The sequence below is a fragment of the Nerophis ophidion genome, linkage group LG26 (genome assembly GCF_033978795.1).
Source record: "Nerophis ophidion isolate RoL-2023_Sa linkage group LG26, RoL_Noph_v1.0, whole genome shotgun sequence".
NCBI classification, from domain to species: Eukaryota; Metazoa; Chordata; class Actinopteri; order Syngnathiformes; family Syngnathidae; genus Nerophis; species Nerophis ophidion.
In genome coordinates, this window is record NC_084636.1 from 38,274,529 (window position 1) to 38,292,749 (window position 18,221).

Genomic DNA, 18,221 nt, shown 5'->3' on the forward strand with positions numbered 1-18,221 from the left:
AAGAAGAATGAACGCATTTTGGTGTAAAAAGTAAAGATAAAGGTGAAGTTATAACACTGAAACACCCTCAGGAAGAGGTGCTTTAAGACATGGCTAGGTAGCTAGCAGCTAACATCCATCCGCTACTTCAAAATCACTAATCTTGGACTGCATGGCGACAAAGTATGTTTCTTGTAAGTATCATTATCACTGGAAGACGAGGAATAGCTAAACATGCTTCACTACAGACTGTAGGAGGATACAAAAGCTAACTGCTAACAGCAAGCTTGCTTAGATAGCAACAGTAAATGAGTAGATTAATAATCTTTTTTTACAGTTTGTTCTTTATAATGTTGACAAAATAATAGGTGTGTAAATGACACAATATGTTACTGCGTACGTCAGCAGACCAATTAGGAGTCTTTGTTTGTTTACTTACTACTAAAAGACAAGTTGTCTAGTATGTTCACCATTTTATTTAAGGACTAAATTGCAATTATAAACACGTTTCATGTACACTAAGATTTTCTGTTAGAATAAAGCCAAAAATTACATTTTTTTGTGGTCCCCTTTATTCAGAAAAGTATCTAAAAACATTTTGGTACAGGTACCAAAATATTGGTATCTGGACAACCCTAGTACTGACACAATGATATATAAAAAAAAAAATAAAAAAATTGGATACAGGTCACATATAAGCAAAAATAAATGTGTCAAAGTGCCACAAACAGCTTTCACGGTTTTATTCAAACCCCCAACCATCCATCTTCTTCAGCCACTTGGGGAGAGTGGCTGGGTACAGTCTTCCCAGCGTGTTCTGGGTCTTCCCCTTGGCCTCCTGCCGGTCGGACGTACCCCAAACACCTCCCTAGGGAGGCGTTCCGGTGGCATCCTGACCAGACGCCCGAACCACCTCATCTGGCTCCTCTTCGTGTGGAGGAGCAGCGGCTTTACTTTGAGTTCCTCCCAGATGGCCGAGCTTCTCACCCTCTCTCTTAAGGAGAGGAAACTCATTTGGGCCGCTTGTACCCGTGATCTTGTCCCTTCGGTCATAACCCAAGCTCATGACCATAGGTGAGGATGGGAACGTAGATCGACCGGTAAATTGAGAGCTTTGCCTTCCGGCTCAGCTCCTTCTTCACCACAACGGATCGATACAGCGTCCGCATTACTGAAGACGCCGCACTAATCCACCTGTCACTATCACCAGCCACTCTTCCCTCACTCGTGACCAAGACTCCAAGGTACTTGAACCCCTCCACTTGGGGCAGGGTCTCCCCCCCAACCCGCAGATGGCACTCCACCCTTTTCCGGGCGAGAACCATGGACTCTGACTTGGAGGTGCTGATTCTCATCCCAGTCGCTTCACACTCGGCTGCGAACCGATCCAGCGAGAGCTGAAGATCCTGGCCAGATGAAGCCATCAGGACATCATCTGCAAATAACGGAGACCTAATCCTGCAGCCGCCAAACCGGATCCCCTCAAAACCTTGACTGCACCTAGAAATTCTGTCCATAAAAGTTATGAACAGAATGGGTGACAAAGGGCAGTGTCCAACCCTCACTGGAAACAAGGCCGACTTACTGCCAGCAATGCGGACCAAGCTCTGGCACTGATCATACAAGGAGCGGACCGCCACAATCAGACAGTCCGTTACCCCATACTCTCTGAGCACTCCCCACAGGACTTCCCGAGGGACACGGTCGAATGCCTTCTCCAAGTCCACGAAGGGCAAACTCCCATGCACCCTCAAGGACCCTGCCGAGAGTATAGAGCTGGTCTACCGTTTCACGACCAGAACAAAAGTCACACTGTTCCTTCTGGATCCGAGGTTCAACTTTCCAGCGTGTATAGACCTTACGGGGAAGGCCGAGGAGTATGATGCAACGATAGTTGGAACACACCCTCCGGTTCCCCTTCTTAAAGAGAGGGACCACCACCACAGTCTGGCCAATCCAGAGGCACCGACCCCGATATCCACGCGATGTTGCAGAGTCTTGTCAACCAAGACAGCCCCACAGCATTCAGAGCCTTAAGGAACTCCGGGCGGATCTCATCCACCCCTGGGGCCTTGTCAGAGAGGAGCTTTTTAACTACCTCAGCCCCAGAAATACAAACCCTGTTTCCATATGAGTTGGGAAAATGCGTTAGATGTAAATATAAAACGGAATACAATGATTTGCAAATCATTTTCAACCCATATTCAGTTGAATATGCTACAAAGACAACATATTTGATGTTCAAGCTGATAAACCTTTTTTTTTTTTAAATAGTCATTAACTTTAGAATTTGTGACAAAGAAGTTGGGAAAGGTGGCAATAAATACTGATAAATGATGAGGAATGCTCATCAAACACTTATTTGGAACATCTCACAGGTGTGCAGGCTAATTGGGAACAGGTGGGTGCCATGATTGGGTATGAAAAAAAACTTCCCAAAAAATGCTCAGTCTTTCACAAGAAAGGATGGGGCGAGGTACACCCTTTTGTCCACAACTTTAAGAACAACGTTTCTCAAAGTGCAATTGCAAGAAATTTAGGGATTTCAACATCCACGCTCCATAATATCATCAAAAGAAGGGGTCTCAAACATGCGGCCCGCTTATTTTGTGGTCCGCACTTTGATATGACAAATTAACGTTGGTGCGGCCCGCGAGTTTAATATGAACGGCGCTTGACAGCGTCATACTTGCAAACGTTACCAATTTTCCCAGAGATGCATTCTCTGGAAATTCCTGTAGATTTATATGCAATCAACATTATTCGAGCGCAATGATGGCACTGTCTTTAGCGCCATCTACATCCTGTTCAGACAGCGTGCAAGCCCAATACGTTGCAACCGGCCGTGCGCACGTGTGCTGTTGCAAGACATATTTGATCAACAGCTACGCAGGTCACACTGAGGGTGGCCGTAAAAAAAAAGCTTTAAAATTGTTACAAATATGTGCCATATGAACACACACCAAACAAGAATGACAAACACATTTCGGGAGAACATCAGCACTGTAACACAACAGAACAAATACCCAGTATCCCATTCAGCCCTAACTCTTCCAGGCTACAATATACACCCCCCCGCTACCACCAACCCCCCCACCTGCGTCGGTTGAGGTGGTGTATATTTTAGCCCGGGAGAGCTATGGCTGCAAGGTGTTCTGGGTATTTGTTCTCTTGTGTTTAAGTTGTGTTAGGGTGCGGATGTTCTCCAAAATCGTGTTTGTCATTCTTTATGGTGTGGGTTCAAAGTGTGGCGCATATTAGTAACAGTCTTAAAGTTGTTTACACGGCCACCCTCAGTGTGACCTGTATGGCTGTTGACCAAGTACGTCTTGCAGCCACTTATGTTGTACTGCACAAGTCTCATACAGCATGTTACAGAGCAATCACGTTGGTTGTGTGATGTACAGACCCCGTTTCCATATGAGTTGGGAAATTGTGTTAGATGTAAATACAAACGGAATACAATGATTTGCAAATCATTTTCAACCCATATTCAGTTGAATATGCTACAAAGACAACATATTTGATGTTCAAACTGATAAAAAAATTTTGTGTGCAAATAACCATTAACTTTAGAATTTGATGACAGCAACATGTGACAAAGAAGTTGTGAAAGGTGGCAATAAATACTGATAAAGTTGAGGAATGCTCATCAAACACTTATTTGGAACATCCCACAGGTGTGCAGGCTAATTGGGAACAGGTGGGTGCCATGATTGGGTATATAAGCAGCTTCCATGAAATGCTAAGTAATTCACAAACAAGGATGGGGCGAGGGTCACCAATTTGTAAGCAAATTGTCGAACAGTTTTAGAACAACATTTCTCAACGAGCTATTGCAAGGAATTTAGGAATTTTACCATCTACGGTCCGTAAAATTATCAAAGGGTTCAGAGAATCTGGAGAAATCACTGCACGTAAGCGATGATATTACGGACCTTTTTGATCCCTCAGGCGGTACTGCATCAAAAACCGAAATCAGTGTGTAAAGGATATCACCACATGGGCTCAGGAACACTTCAAAAAACCACTGTCAGTAACTACAGTTAGTCGCTACATCTGTAAATGCAAGTTAAAACTACTATGCAAAGCTTGCCATTTATCAAGGAACGCCGCCAGCTTCACTGGGCCCGAGCTCATCTAAGATGGACTGATGCAAAGTGGAAAAGTGTTCTGTGGTCTGACGAGTCCACATTTCAAATTATATTTGGAAACTGGGGACGTGATGTCCTCTGTAACAAAGAGCAGCATCTGTGATGGTATGGGGGTGCATTAGTGCCCAAGGCATGGGCAACTTACAACTCTGTGAAGGCACCATTAATGCTGAATGGTCCGTACAGGTTTTGGAACAACATATGTTGACATCCAAGCAACGTTATCATGGAAGCCCCTGCTTATTTCAGCAAAAAAATGCCAAGCCACGTGTTACAACAGCGTGGCTTCGTAGTAAAAGAGTGCGGGTACTAGACTGGCCCGCCTGCAGTCCAGACATGTCTCATATCAAAAAAGTGTGGCGCATTATGAAGCGTAAAATACGACAACAAGACCCCGTACTGTTGAACGACTGAAGCTCTACATAAAGCAAGAATGGGAAAGAATTCCACTTTCAAAGCTTCAAAAATTAGTTTTCCCTCAGTTCCCAAACGTTTATTGAGTGTTGTTAAAAGAAAAGCTGATGTAACACAGTGGTGAACATGCCCTTTCCCAACTACTTTGGCACGTGTTGCAGCCATGAAATTCTAAGGTAATTATTATTTGCAAAAAAAAATAAAGTTTATGAGTTTGAACATGGAATATCTTGTTTTTGTAGTGCATTCAATTGAATACGGGTTAAAAAGGATTTGCAAATCATTGTATTCCGTTTATATTTACATCTAACACAATTTCCCAACTCATATGGGTTTGTAGGAGAGCCCACCACAGATTCCCCAGGCACTGCTTCCTCATAGGAAGGCGTGATGGTCTGATTGAGGAGGTCTTCCAAGTGTTCCACAACAGCCGCAGTCGAGGTCAGCAGCACACCATCCCCACCAGTATTTATTGCCACCTGGGGCGGCATAGCTCAGTTGGTAGAGTGGCCGTGTCAGCAACTTGAGGGTTGCAGGTTCGATTCCCGCTTGTGCCATCCTAGTCACTGCCGTTGTGTCCTTGGGCAAGACACTTTACCCACCTGCTCCCAGTGCCACCCACACTGGTTTAAATGTAACTTAAATATTGGGTTTCACTATGTAAAGCGCTTTGAGTCACTTGAGAAAAGCGCTATATAATTCACTTCACTTCACCATACACGGTGTTGACAGTGCACTGCTTCCCCCCCTGAAGCGGTGGATAAAGTGGAAATGGAACAAAGAAAAAAGCTGGTTCGCGAGAGATTTCTTTGTCTAACAATATCTTAAGAGTTGGTCTGGAACACATTCTGTTCTTGTGAGAAGACGCCAAGTCTTTTACCTTGAGGGTCCTCCCGGTCTGGGAACTTAATATGTACATTGTGGTCTCGGGTGATCTGTTGAATGCGAGAGCCCTTGGGCCCCATGATGGAGCGATGGAACCTCTGAGGAATGGTGCACTCGATGGTGACTTGGGCATCCTGGAACAAGAAGCAGATGAGCGTTGCACACAGGGGAAAAGAACATTCCGGTAGGCACTCACCAAGTCCTCAACTATCTCCTGCATGCGCTTCTTGGCCGCCTCCACGCACTCTTTGGCTCCTTTTAGTGTGACCTTGTCGCTCGTGCCCGTGCGAGGGAAGCTCACCATCACGCCGCCGTACTCGTCCGCCAGGTCCCGCAGGACTTGGCCTCGGCGAGCCACGAAGTAGCGATGGTGCTTGGGGTCCACGTTCATCGAGTCCTCAATGACGTTGTCCTACGGGCGGGTGGGGGAACAGGCAAAGGTGTCAAAAGGCCCGTCCTTCACGAGCCAGTGGCGCGTGCAGAGTCATACCAAGCCCTTGATCAGCTCCTCCAGCTCCTTCTGAGCGTCACGCACGGCCTCCTCCGTGCCGATGACGGTGATGAGCTCCTGGTCTTTGTCCTCGGCGGTGGGGAAGATGATCCTGGCGCCGGTGCTGTCGCGCACCTTGCGGATGTTGCCGCCACCTTTGCCGATGAGGAACTTGTGGTACTCTGGCTTGGCTCGCAGCTCGGCCGAGTGGCTTTTCGTTTGCTAGGGAATGACGTTTGAGGGTTTTGGTTAAAAATACAGTGGAACTAGGGTTGCAAAATTCCGGGAATATTCAAAGTTGGAAACTTTCCATGGGAAGTTAATGGGAATAAACATTTAAGTCTCATCTTAAAACTCATCTGTATACTCTAGCCTTTAAATAGACCTCCTTTTTAGACCAGTTGATCTGCCGCTTCTTTTCTTTCTCCTATGTCCCCCCCTCCCTTGTGGAGGGGGTCCGGTCCGATGACCATGGATGAAGTACTGACTGTCCAGAGTCGAGACCCAGGATGGACCGCTCGCCTGTATCGGTTGGGGACATCTCTACGCTGCTGATCCGCTTGAGATGGTTTCCTGTGGACGGGACTCTCGCTGCTGTCTTGGAGCCACTATGGATTGAACTTTCACAGTATCATGTTAGACCCGCTCGACATCCATTGCTTTCGGTCCCCTAAAGGGGGGGGTGGTTGCCCACATCTGAGGTCCTCTCCAAGGTTTCTCATAGTCAGCATTGTCACTGGCGTCCCACTGGATGTGAATTCTCCCTGCCCACTGGGTGTGAGTTTTCCTTGCCCTTTTGTGGGTCCTTCCGAGGATGTTGTAGTCGTAATGATTTGTGCAGTCCTTTGAGACATTTGTGATTTGGGGCTATATAAATAAACATTGATTGATTGATTGAAACATTGAATGCAACATGCTAGATCGTGCAGCATGATTATTAGCTAAAACAACGTGATTTAATGCAAACTCAGTAGAATTTCAACCCTGCACGGTGCATTCCTCATCACATGTACAGATAGTTCCCAGCATGCTACACACTACAGCAGGGCTATTGAGGCCACACTAGTATTTGAACCCAAGGACTTCATCCAGTCAGGTAAGTGTTAGAATAATTCTATCTAAGTTACCACAAAAACTTTGTGTTGAAAAGAGTTCCCAGAGAGAAGCCCAAAAGTGGTCTTTAAAACCTACTGAGAGTAAGACTCGTAGACTGCGTAGGTGGGGGGCAACATGAAGGTGTTCCTGTTTTCTTTCATGTATTAGAATAAAACAGAAAGATATTGTCTTTCCCAAGGACTGTGCAAGCGACGAGGAGGCAGGACCAGGACCAGGACCGGAGACCAAGCGACTTTCTTTTTCAACCGTTTTACGAACGTCTCTTTGAACTCTTTTACGAACCTTTTCTTTGTACTGTTTTTTTACGACCTTTTCTGGGAACTTTTTACGACCTCGTCCTTAGAAACAGCTGTGGTCATGTGGTCAGAGAAAGACAAATAAAGGAGGACTTGTACTATTTTTCGCCAGAGCGTTTTGGAGACTATACAAGAGTACAGTGACCCGGCGTTTCTCCTCAATTGAATCCAAATTGAATTCTGTCTGTTTAATTCTTTGCCTCTTGTCTTGTTTAATAGATGTCATCGGTGTTTGAACCTGACAGTAAATGTTGATGATATTACTGGGGTAAATATATTTGATCTATGGTATTTAAGTTTAATAGAGCTTATAATATGCATAGGGACGGCGTGGCGCAGTGGGAGAATGGCCGTGCGCAACCCGAGGGGCACTGGTTCAAATCCCACCTAGAACCAACCTCGTCACGTCCGTTGTGTCCTGAGCAAGACACTTCACCCTTGCTCCTGATGGGTGCTGGTTGGCGCCTTGCATGGCAGCTCCCTCCATCAGTGTGTGAATGTGTGTGTGAATGGGTAAATGTGGAAGTAGTGTCAAAGCGCTTTGAGTACCTTGAAGGTAGAAAAGCGCTATACAAGTACAACCCATTTATCATTTATTTATTTGTCTGTAGACTACTCCAGCAGACTTCCACTCAAGCTAGCTTCCTGTTCCTGTACTTGTTAAAAGATTTTGGAGCCAATATCTCTAGTTAGCTAGATTTATGTATCTCCACAGTCTCATAATGAACCAAAAATATTTCTCCGTTAGCCGTAATGCTAATTTTCTCTATGTTAAATCCCATTCATTTATGCTAACATTGTTAGCGATCCGAATTTTCCCTTTTTTGTGATGTGTAAAGTTCAACTAGCGAATAGTAAATCTTCTGTTCTGCTAGCCATTCTGTTGTCATACAAGACTATAGGTTATAGTTTGATTTAGCATGCTGACTGACTTCATGTATTCATCTAGCCTATTTCTAATAATTTGTCCATCAGTCATATATTTTTAAAGACTACTCCAACTGTTTAGCGGACTATTTATATCTGTGTGTGGCATTGCATTAGTCTTTTACAAGCTTCTCATCTTATTCTTGATTATTTTTTTTTTTTGTATTCTTGTGGTTGACAGAACCCCGGGTGCTGAAAAGCACTTGCATGTAGGGCTGGTCGATATACTGGATATATCGCGGGTTTGTCTTTGTGCGATATAGAAAATGCCTGTATGGTGAGATTGGAGTATACCTTCTCATGCAGTTGCTTTTAGCTGCGGGCATTAAACTACAGACTCTTCTCACTCTTTCTTGTCTCTCCTTCTCACAAACAGCAAGCACACCTTCTTATATACTTCACATTTTGTCACGTCATACGTCACATACGCCCTCGCAGGGCAGAGAGGTAGCAGAATGGGTAAGGTTAGCTGTGATGCTAGCGGAGCAGTGCGAGTGGTAATACGAGAGAAAGAAGGTGCGAATCTGGTAACAAATTAATTCCCAAGAAAAAAAGCAGGGGGTCCCTCGCCTGGCGGTGGAAGATGTCGAAGAGACAAACGTAATTTGTCAAGTGTGGGGCAAAAGTGTTGATACAAAAAGTAGCATTACTGCTAATATGTAGCATCATTTGAAAAATCACCTGCTAGAGAATGAATAGTGCTTACTCCGCATATAAACATCTCCGTTCGGTGCCACACCAACAAAGTGCCCAAGCAACCATTATGAAAAAACTAGTCAACAACAGGATATAACGTCCGCAGGAACCTACCACATAGCGAAGGACGAACACTATTTGATTTCCTATTATGCAGCTCATTTTTATTTGACAGTTATTGAAATATCTTGTGTGACATCATGCACAAAAAGTGCACTATTTGTTTTAAACTATTGTAGTGGCGTTCTGTACAAAAAGAGCACTTAAATTGAGTGTTGTTTTGATATGTCATCTTAGTGACATCATGCACAAAAGTGAACTCATAGCTTGTTTTATAATGTCTCTGACAATCTTGAACTTTCTGTTTTGGAAATGACATGAATGTTTGTGCAACTGCTTAATAACTGTTTAATAAATACACTTTTAGTTGTGATTTCCCTCTCTGCATGAAAGTTTAAAAATAGCATATATTAATGCAGTATGAAGATTAATGTTTTAATGTACACACATAGAACCATATAATACATTATTCATATTATATATATATATATATATATATATATCTCCTCTCTGAGCTGCAACCTGATCGTGGTAGAGGAGTTTGCGTGTCCCAATGATCCTAGGAGCTATGTTGTCCGGGGGCATAAAGCCCCCTGGTAGGGTCTCCCAAGGCAAACAGGTTCTAGGTGAGGGATCAGACAAAGAGCAGCTCGAAGACCTTTATGAAGAAGAAACATCATGGACCCAGGTTTCCCTCGCCCGGACGCGGGTCACCGGGGCCCCCCTCTGGAGCCAGGCCCGGAGGTGGGGCACGATGGCGAGCGCCTGGTGGCCGGGCCTATTCCCATGGGGCCCGGCCGGGCACAGCCCGAAGAGGCAACGTGGGTCCCCCCTCCAATGGGCTCACCACCCATAGCAGGGGCCATAGAGGTCGGGTGCATTGTGAGCTGGGCGACAGCCGAAGGCAGGGCACTTGGCGGTCCGATCCTCGGCTACAGAAGCTAGCTCTTGGGACGTGGAACTGGGGGGGAAAGAGCCTGAGCTAGTGCGCGAAGTCGAGAAATTCCGGCTGGATATAGTCGGACTCACTTCGACGCACAGCAAGGGCTCTGGAACCACTTCTCTCGAGAGGGATTGGACCCTCTTCCACTCTGGCGTTGCCGGCAGTGAGAGGCGACGGGCTGGGGTGGCAGTTCTTGTTTTCCCCCGGCTCAAAGCCTGTACGTTGGAGTTCAACCCAGTGGACGAAAGGGTAGCCTCCCTCCGCCTTCGGGTGGGGGGACTGGTCCTGACTGTTGTTTGTGCTTATGCACCAAACAGCAGTTCAGAGTATACACTCTTTTTGGGAACGCTCGAGGGAGTACTGGAAAGTGCTCCCCCGGGTGATTCCCTTGTCCTACTGGGAGACTTCAACGCTCACGTTGGCAGCGACAGTGAAACCTGGAGAGGCGTGATTGGGAAGAATGGCCGCCCGGATCTGAACCCGAGTGGTGTTTTGTTATTGGACTTTTGTGCTCGTCACGGATTGTCCATAACAAACACCATGTTCAAGCATAAGGGTGTCCATATGTGCACTTGGCACCAGGACACCCTAGGCCGCAGTTCCATGATCGACTTTGTAGTTGTGTCATCGGATTTGCGGCCTCATGTTTTGGACACTCGGGTGAAGAGAGGGGCGGAGCTTTCTACCGATCACCACCTGGTGGTGAGTTGGCTGCGATGGTGGGGGAGGATGCCGGACAGACCTGGGAGGCCCAAACGCATTGTGAGGGTCTGCTGGGAACGTCTGGCAGAGTCTCCTGTCAGACAAAGTTTCAATTCCCACCTCCGGAAGAACTTTGAACATGTCACGAGGGAGGTGCTGGACATTGAGTCCGAGTGGACCATGTTCCGCACCTCTATTGTCGAGGCGGCAGATCGGAGCTGTGGCCGCAAGGTAGTTGGTGCCTGTCGGGGCGGCAATCCTAAAACCCCTTGGTGGACACCAGCGGTGAGGGATGCCGTCAAGCTGAAGAAGGAGTCCTATTGGGTCCTTTTGGCTCATAGGACTCCGGAGGCAGTGGACAGGTACCGACAGGCCAAGCGGTGTGCAGCTTCAGCGGTCGCGGAGGCAAAAACTCGGACATGGGAAGAGTTCGGGGAAGCCATGGAAAACGACTTCCGGACGGCTTCGAAGCGATTCTGGACCACCGTCCGCCGCCTCAGGAAGGGGAAACAGTGCACTATCAACACCGTGTATGGTGCGGATGGTGTTCTGCTGACCTCGACTGCGGATGTTGTGGATAGGTGGAAGGAATACTTCGAAGACCTCCTCAATCCCACCAACACGTCTTCCTATGAGGAAGCAGTGCCTGGGGAATCTGTGGTGGACTCACCTATTTCTGGGGCTGAGGTCGCTGAGGTAGTTAAAAAGCTCCTCGGTGGCAAGGCCCCAGGGGTGGACGAGATCCGCCCGGAGTTCCTTAAGGCTCTGGATGCTGTGGGGCTGTCTTGGTTGACAAGACTTTGCAGCATCGCGTGGACATCGGGGGCGGTACCTCTGGATTGGCAGACCGGGGTGGTGGTTCCTCTCTTTAAGAAGGGGGACCGGAGGGTGTGTTCCAACTATCGTGGGATCACACTCCTCAGCCTTCCCGGTAAGGTTTATTCAGGTGTACTGGAGAGGAGGCTACGTCGGATAGTCGAACCTCGGATTCAGGAGGAACAGTGTGGTTTTCGTCCTGGTCGTGGAACTGTGGACCAGCTCTATACTCTCGGCAGGGTTCTTGAGGGTGCATGGGAGTTTGCCCAACCAGTCTACATGTGCTTTGTGGACTTGGAGAAGGCATTCGACCGTGTCCCTCGGGAAGTCCTGTGGGGAGTGCTCAGAGAGTATGGGGTATCGGACTGTCTTATTGTGGCGGTCCGTTCCCTGTACGATCAGTGCCAGAGCTTGGTCCGCATTGCCGGCAGTAAGTCGAACACATTTCCAGTGAGGGTTGGACTCCGCCAAGGCTGTCCTATGTCACCGATTCTGTTCATAACTTTTATGGACAGAATTTCTAGGCGCAGTCAAGGCGTTGAGGGGTTCCGGTTTGGTGACCGCAGGATTAGGTCTCTGCTTTTTGCAGATGATGTGGTCCTGATGGCTTCATCTGACCGGGATCTTCAGCTCTCGCTGGATCGGTTCGCAGCCGAGTGTGAAGCGACCGGAATGAGAATCAGCACCTCCAAGTCAGAGTCCATGGTTCTCGCCCGGAAAAGGGTGGAGTGCCATCTCCGGGTTGGGGAGGAGACCCTGCCCCAAGTGGAGGAGTTCAAGTACCTAGGAGTCTTGTTCACGAGTGAGGGAAGAGTGGATCGTGAGATCGACAGGCGGATCGGTGCGGCGTCTTCAGTAATGCGGACGTTGTACCGGTCCGTTGTGGTGAAGAAGGAGCTGAGCCGGAAGGCAAAGCTCTCAATTTACCGGTCGATCTACGTTCCCATCCTCACCTATGGTCATGAGCTTTGGGTCATGACCGAAAGGATAAGATCACGGGTACAAGCGGCCCAAATGAGTTTCCAGGTCTCTCCCTTAGAGATAGGGTGAGAAGCTCTGCCATCCGGGAGGAGCTCAAAGTACAGCCGCTGCTCCTTCACATCGAGAGGAGCCAGATGAGGTGGTTCGGGCATCTGGTCAGGATGCCACCCGAACGCCTCCCTAGGGAGGTGTTTAGGGCACGTCCAACCGGTAGGAGGCCACGGGGAAGACCCAGGACACGTTGGGAAGACTATGTCTCCCGGCTGGCCTGGGAACGCCTCGGGTTCCCCTGGGAAGAGCTAGACGAAGTGGCTGGGGAGAGGGAAGTCTGGGTTTCCCTGCTTAGGCTGTTGCCCCCGCGACCCGACCTCGGATAAGCGGAAGATGATGATATATATATATATATATATATATATATATATATATATATATATATATAGACTAAGGTCGATCTTAGTGTTCAGATTATAAATCGCTCCGGACTATACGTCGCACCGGCTGAAAATGCATAATAAAGAAGGAAAAAAACATATATTCGTCGCACTGTAGGATAAGGAAATGTATTTGATAAAATCCAACAGCAAGAATAGACATTTGAAAGGCAATTTAAAATAAATAAAGAATAGTGAACAACAGGCTGAATAAGTGTACGTTATATGAGGCATAAATAAGCAACTGCTATGTTAACCTAACATATTATGGTAAGAGTCATTCAAATAACTATAACATATAGAACATGCTATACCTTTACCAAACTATCTGTCACTCCTAATCCATAAATCCCATGAAATCTTCTTCCTCGATGTCGCTTCTAAACAACTCTGCCAACTCCAAAGGTATGCGCCGCTTCCTCTTGTCGTTTTCTGCTGCATATTTCACTGCGTCCAGCTTGTAATCTGCAGTACATGATTTCCTTTTCGCTGCCATTTTTGTTCAGCCCTTCACAGTTTTTATAAATTACCGCCAACGTTGAAATTATCCATTTTAATAACTACGGCTGTATCACATAGCATATAACAGTTAGCATTCCATGACCCACAATGCACGCCGCCGAGTCTTATTGGTTGACGTGTGTGTGACGATTGCTGACATTTTCTTGGTCTCTTCCGCGAATGAGATAAATAATATTTGATATTTTACGGTAATGTGTTAATAATTTCACACATAAGTCGCTCCGGAGTATATGTCGCACCCCCGGCCATAGTCCGAAAAATACGGTATATAAAAAATATATTATATGTATATTATTTACTATTATTATTGTCTATTGTGAGCTAACTGTGGTGCTGAATTTCCCCCAGGAATCAATAAAGTACTTTCTATTCTATTCTATACTGCTGTGATTATATGCATCAAGTGGGGCGGCGTGGCGCAGTGGTAGAGTGGCCGTGCGCAACCCGAGGGTCCCTGGTTCAAATCCCACCTAGTACCAACCTCGTCACGTCCGTTGTGTCCTTGAGCAAGACACTTCACCCTTGCTCCTGATGGGTGCTGATTGGCGCCTTGCATGGCAGCTCCCTCCATCAGTGTGTGAATGTGTAAATGTGGAAGTAGTGTCAAAGCGCTTTGAGTACCTTGAAGGTAGAAAAGCGCTATACAAGTACAACCCATTTATCAGTTATTTAAGTGTTCATTCAAGGCTGAGGCACAATATCCACATATATATGGTGTATCGTGCAAAATAAATATTAAAAAAGAGGCCACATCGCCCAACCCTACTTGCATGTCTCAAATATTCATGTAACTGCCATAGTTTGTCTGAACTACGTTGCTCAATATTACAGGTTTTATTCCTTCTCGACCATCTCTTTAACCAAAGAAAATACATTTCATCCGATTACTCGATTAAACGGAGGAGGATGACTGAAACGGGCGTACAAACCTTCTCCTCTGCCAGGGCCAGCAGCTGCTGCTTGGCCTTCTCCACCTCCTCTACGGGGCCTCGGATGGTGACCTTGTCGATACCGGCGCCTTCGCTCGGGAAATGGATGTGCACCCCGCCACACTCCTCCATGATGGAGCGCACAAAGCGGCCCTTGGACCCGATCAAGGAGTTGTGCAGCTTGGAAGGAATGGACACTTCCATCTCTGTGATGTTTGCCTGAAGGCGAGAGGTTTGGTGAATGCGGCGCGGCGCCAGGCCATCAAGATGTGCGTGGATATCTCACCAGTTCTTTCTGAATGGTCAGAATTCGCACTCTCGCAGCCTCACAGTTGGCCTTCTTGCCCGTGATGATGATCATCTCGGAGTTGCTGTTCTCCGCGGGCAGGTCGATCTTAGTGTTGGTTTCCTCGCGAATCTGCAGCGTGGTCAAAAGCGAGCGTGCGTCAGAACCCCAATTTCGGCGCTCGGACGCGTTTGAAGAAAGCTACCTTCTTGATGTTGGAGCCACCTTTCCCGATGATGTTCCTGTGGAACTGCTTGAAGATGGGGACGGAGAGGGAGAAGCTGTTCTCCATCTTGGGAGGAAAAACCAGTGGTTAGGGCGCCGACAAGGACCTGTGATCTTGCAAGAGTTTTACCATCTCAGCCACCATCTTCTGCATGAACTTGGAACACTTTTCCACCTCGGTTCGCGGGCCCCTCAGCTGAACGATGTCACTTTTCTGGGCAGGGTCGGGGAAGTTGATGATGACCTAAGAGATACATATTCAATCAATCAATGTTTACTTATATAGCCCTAAATCACTAGTGTCTCAAAGGGCTGCACAAACCACCACGACATCCTCGGTAGGCCCACATAAGGGCAAGGAAAAACTCACACCCAGTGGGACGTCGGTGACAATAATGACTATGAGAACCTTGGAGAGGAGGAAAGCAATGGATGTCGAGCGGGTCTAACATGATACTGTGAAAGTTCAATCCACAATGGATCCAACACAGTCGCGAGAGTCCAGTCCAAAGCGGATCCAACACAGCAGCGAGAGTCCCGTTCACAGCGGAGCCAGCAGGAAACCATCCCAAGCGGAGGCAGAAAAAGAAAAAATGCTGACGTAATGTCAAAGTATAAAGTAGGGTTGTACGGTATCCATCCATTTTGTACCGCTTATTCCCTTCGGGGGTCGCGGGTGGAGTCGATCTCAGTTACAATCGAGCGGAAGGCGGGATACACCCTGGACAAGTCACCACCTCATCGCAGGGCCAACACAGAGACAGACAACATTCACACACTAGGGTCCGTTTAGTGTTGCCAATCACATTAAAGTTAAAGTACCACTGAGTCACACACACACTCGGTGTGGCGAAATTACTCTCTGCTTTTGATCCATCTCCTTGTTCCAGGGGAGGGGGAGCAGTGAGCAGCAGCGGTGGCCGCGCTCGGGAATCATTTTTGGTGATTTAGCCCCCAATCCCAACCCTTGATGCCGAGTGCCAAGCAGAGAGGTAATGGCTCCCATTTTTATAGTCTTTGGTATGACTCGACCGGGGTTTGAACTCACGACCTACCTATCTCTAACCACAAGGCCACTGAGCCGGTATATCTCAAAATACCTCAGACTGGAAGTCTCTCCAGAGAGTGGTGAGGACGGCGGAAAAGATTATCAGGACTCCTCTTCTTCTTATCCAGGAGATGGCAAAAAGACACTGCCTGACCAGGGCTCAGAAAATCTGCAAAGACTCCTCCCAACCCCACCAAGGACTGTTTTCAATGCTGGACTCTAGGAAGAGGTTCCGCAGCCTCCGAAGCAGAACCTCCTGGTTCCTTAACAGCTTCTTCCCTCAGGGTGTTAGACTCTTAAAGGCATCATAACTATCCCCTTAATTCACCCCAAAATGGATTAAGTCGCTGGGATAAAAATACAATATAACATACATCCATGAACCTGGATGCATATGCAAAAGTGTAATATATTTATCTGTAAAGTAATCTATTTTACAATGGGGCAAAAAAGTATTTAGTCAACCACCGATTGTGCAAGTTCTCCCACTTAAAATGATGACAGGTCTGTAATTTGCATCATAGGTACACTTCAACTGTGAGAGACAGAATGTGAAACGACGAGTTGAGTTTATACCAAAAAGTTCTATTTTGGTTTCATCTGACCAAATGACATTCTCCCAATCCTCTGCTGTATCATCCATGTATCCATTTTGGTATAAACTCAACTCGTCGTGTTTGGAGGAAGAAGAATACTGAGTTGCATCCCAAGAACACCATGCCTACTGTGAAGCATGGGGGTGGAAACATCATGCTTTGGGGCTGTTTTTCTGCTAAGGGGACAGGACGATTGATCCGTGTTAAGGAAAGAATGAATGGGGCCATGTATCGTGAGATTTTGAGCCAAAACTTCCTTTCATCAGTGAGAGCTTTAAATGGTTGACCAAATACTTATTTTCCACCATAATTTACAAATAAATTCTTTAAAATTCCTAGATTTTCTTTTTCACATTCTGTCTCTCACAGTTGAAGTGTACCTATGATGAAAATTACAGACCTCTGTCATCATTTTAAGTGGGAGAACTTGCACAATCGCTGGCTGACTAAATACTTTTTTGCCCCACTGTTTATCTGCACCTTATTGCTTTTTTTTATCCTGCACTACCATGAGCTAATGCAACAAAATTTCGTTCTTATTTGTACTGTAAAGTTCAAATTTGAATGACTACAAAAAGGAAGTCAAAGTCTAAGATTTGGCCTCGGGGGGCCACATTGAGAAAAAAAAAAAAAAAAAAGTGTCCCTCATAATGTAGACAAAATAATAGGTAGATAAAATGACACAATATCCAATCCACTTTATTTGTATAGCACATTTAAATAACAAAAATGTTTCCAAAGTGCTGCACAACAATATTAAAAACCATATTCAAATATCATCCTTAGCTCCATCAATGACCAGTGTTGGGACTAAAGCGTAACAAAGTTATTTTTGGCGGTAACTAGTAATCTAACGCGTTATTTTTTATATTCAGTAACTCAGTTATCGTTACTACATGATGAGTTACTGCCTTATTTTACGTTATTTTTTTATGTAGTATCGGCTAGAAGATCTGAGTGAGTTTTATTGGAGAGTTGCAGTGTCGTCCTAAGTATTCCTGTGTCATAAGCGGGAGAAGAGAGAGGCGGGCTGGGTGGAGGTCTGTGTTTACAAACAAGAAATCATGGCGTAGGGGCTTCACGGTGTCAGTGGGGTTAATGCGTCTGCCTCACAATACGAACGTCCTGAGTAGTCAGGGTTCAATCCCGGACTCAGGATCTTTCTGTGTGGGGTTTGCATGTTCTCCCCGTGACTGCGTGGGTTCCCTCCGGGTACTCCGGCTTCCTCCCACCTCCAAAGACATGCACCTGGGGATAGGTTGATTGGCAACACTAAATGGTCCCTAGTGTGTGAATGTTGTCTGTCTATCTGTGTTGGCCCTGTGATGAGGTGGCGACTTGTCCAGGGTGTACACCGCCTTCTGCCCGATTGTAGCTGAGATAGGCACCAGCACCCCCCGTGTCCCCAAAGGGAATAAGCGCTAGAAAATGGATAGACATCATGCCGGAGCCAAAGCAGAGTTTAAAATGTAGATGTTCTCACTACTTTTCTTTTGTCGAGCATGAAGAAAAGAAAATTTGCTGAAACAGCTATAAAAGCCACATGCTTCGACGAAGCTGGTAAAGAGAGACCCACAGCGGCTGGATTTTAACGGAGGGACTGCTAGCCAGGACAACATTGATAGAGACATTGCAGCGAATGTGCTACAAGACATGTAGGCCAGGGGCGCTCACACTTTTTCTGCAGGCGAGCTACTTTTCAATTGACCAAGTCGAGGAGATCTA

The 18,221-nt window shown here is 46.6% G+C and overlaps 1 protein-coding gene across 2 annotated transcripts in view; it reads right to left on the bottom strand.

Annotated features, from left to right (window-relative positions):
• The window catches only part of LOC133543701 (vigilin-like), a 74,939-nt gene that overhangs the window by 18,947 nt on the left and 37,771 nt on the right, over nucleotides 1–18,221 (bottom strand). For both annotated transcript variants that reach the window (XM_061888417.1, XM_061888415.1), the window contains exons 14-20: nucleotides 14,983–15,096; nucleotides 14,833–14,919; nucleotides 14,628–14,759; nucleotides 14,342–14,560; nucleotides 5,923–6,144; nucleotides 5,629–5,844; nucleotides 5,428–5,566 (exon numbers count right to left, since the gene is read on the bottom strand). In XM_061888417.1, the coding sequence (XP_061744401.1) occupies nucleotides 5,428–5,566; nucleotides 5,629–5,844; nucleotides 5,923–6,144; nucleotides 14,342–14,560; nucleotides 14,628–14,759; nucleotides 14,833–14,919; nucleotides 14,983–15,096 (1,129 nt within the window). The remainder of the gene's footprint in view (nucleotides 1–5,427; nucleotides 5,567–5,628; nucleotides 5,845–5,922; nucleotides 6,145–14,341; nucleotides 14,561–14,627; nucleotides 14,760–14,832; nucleotides 14,920–14,982; nucleotides 15,097–18,221) is intronic.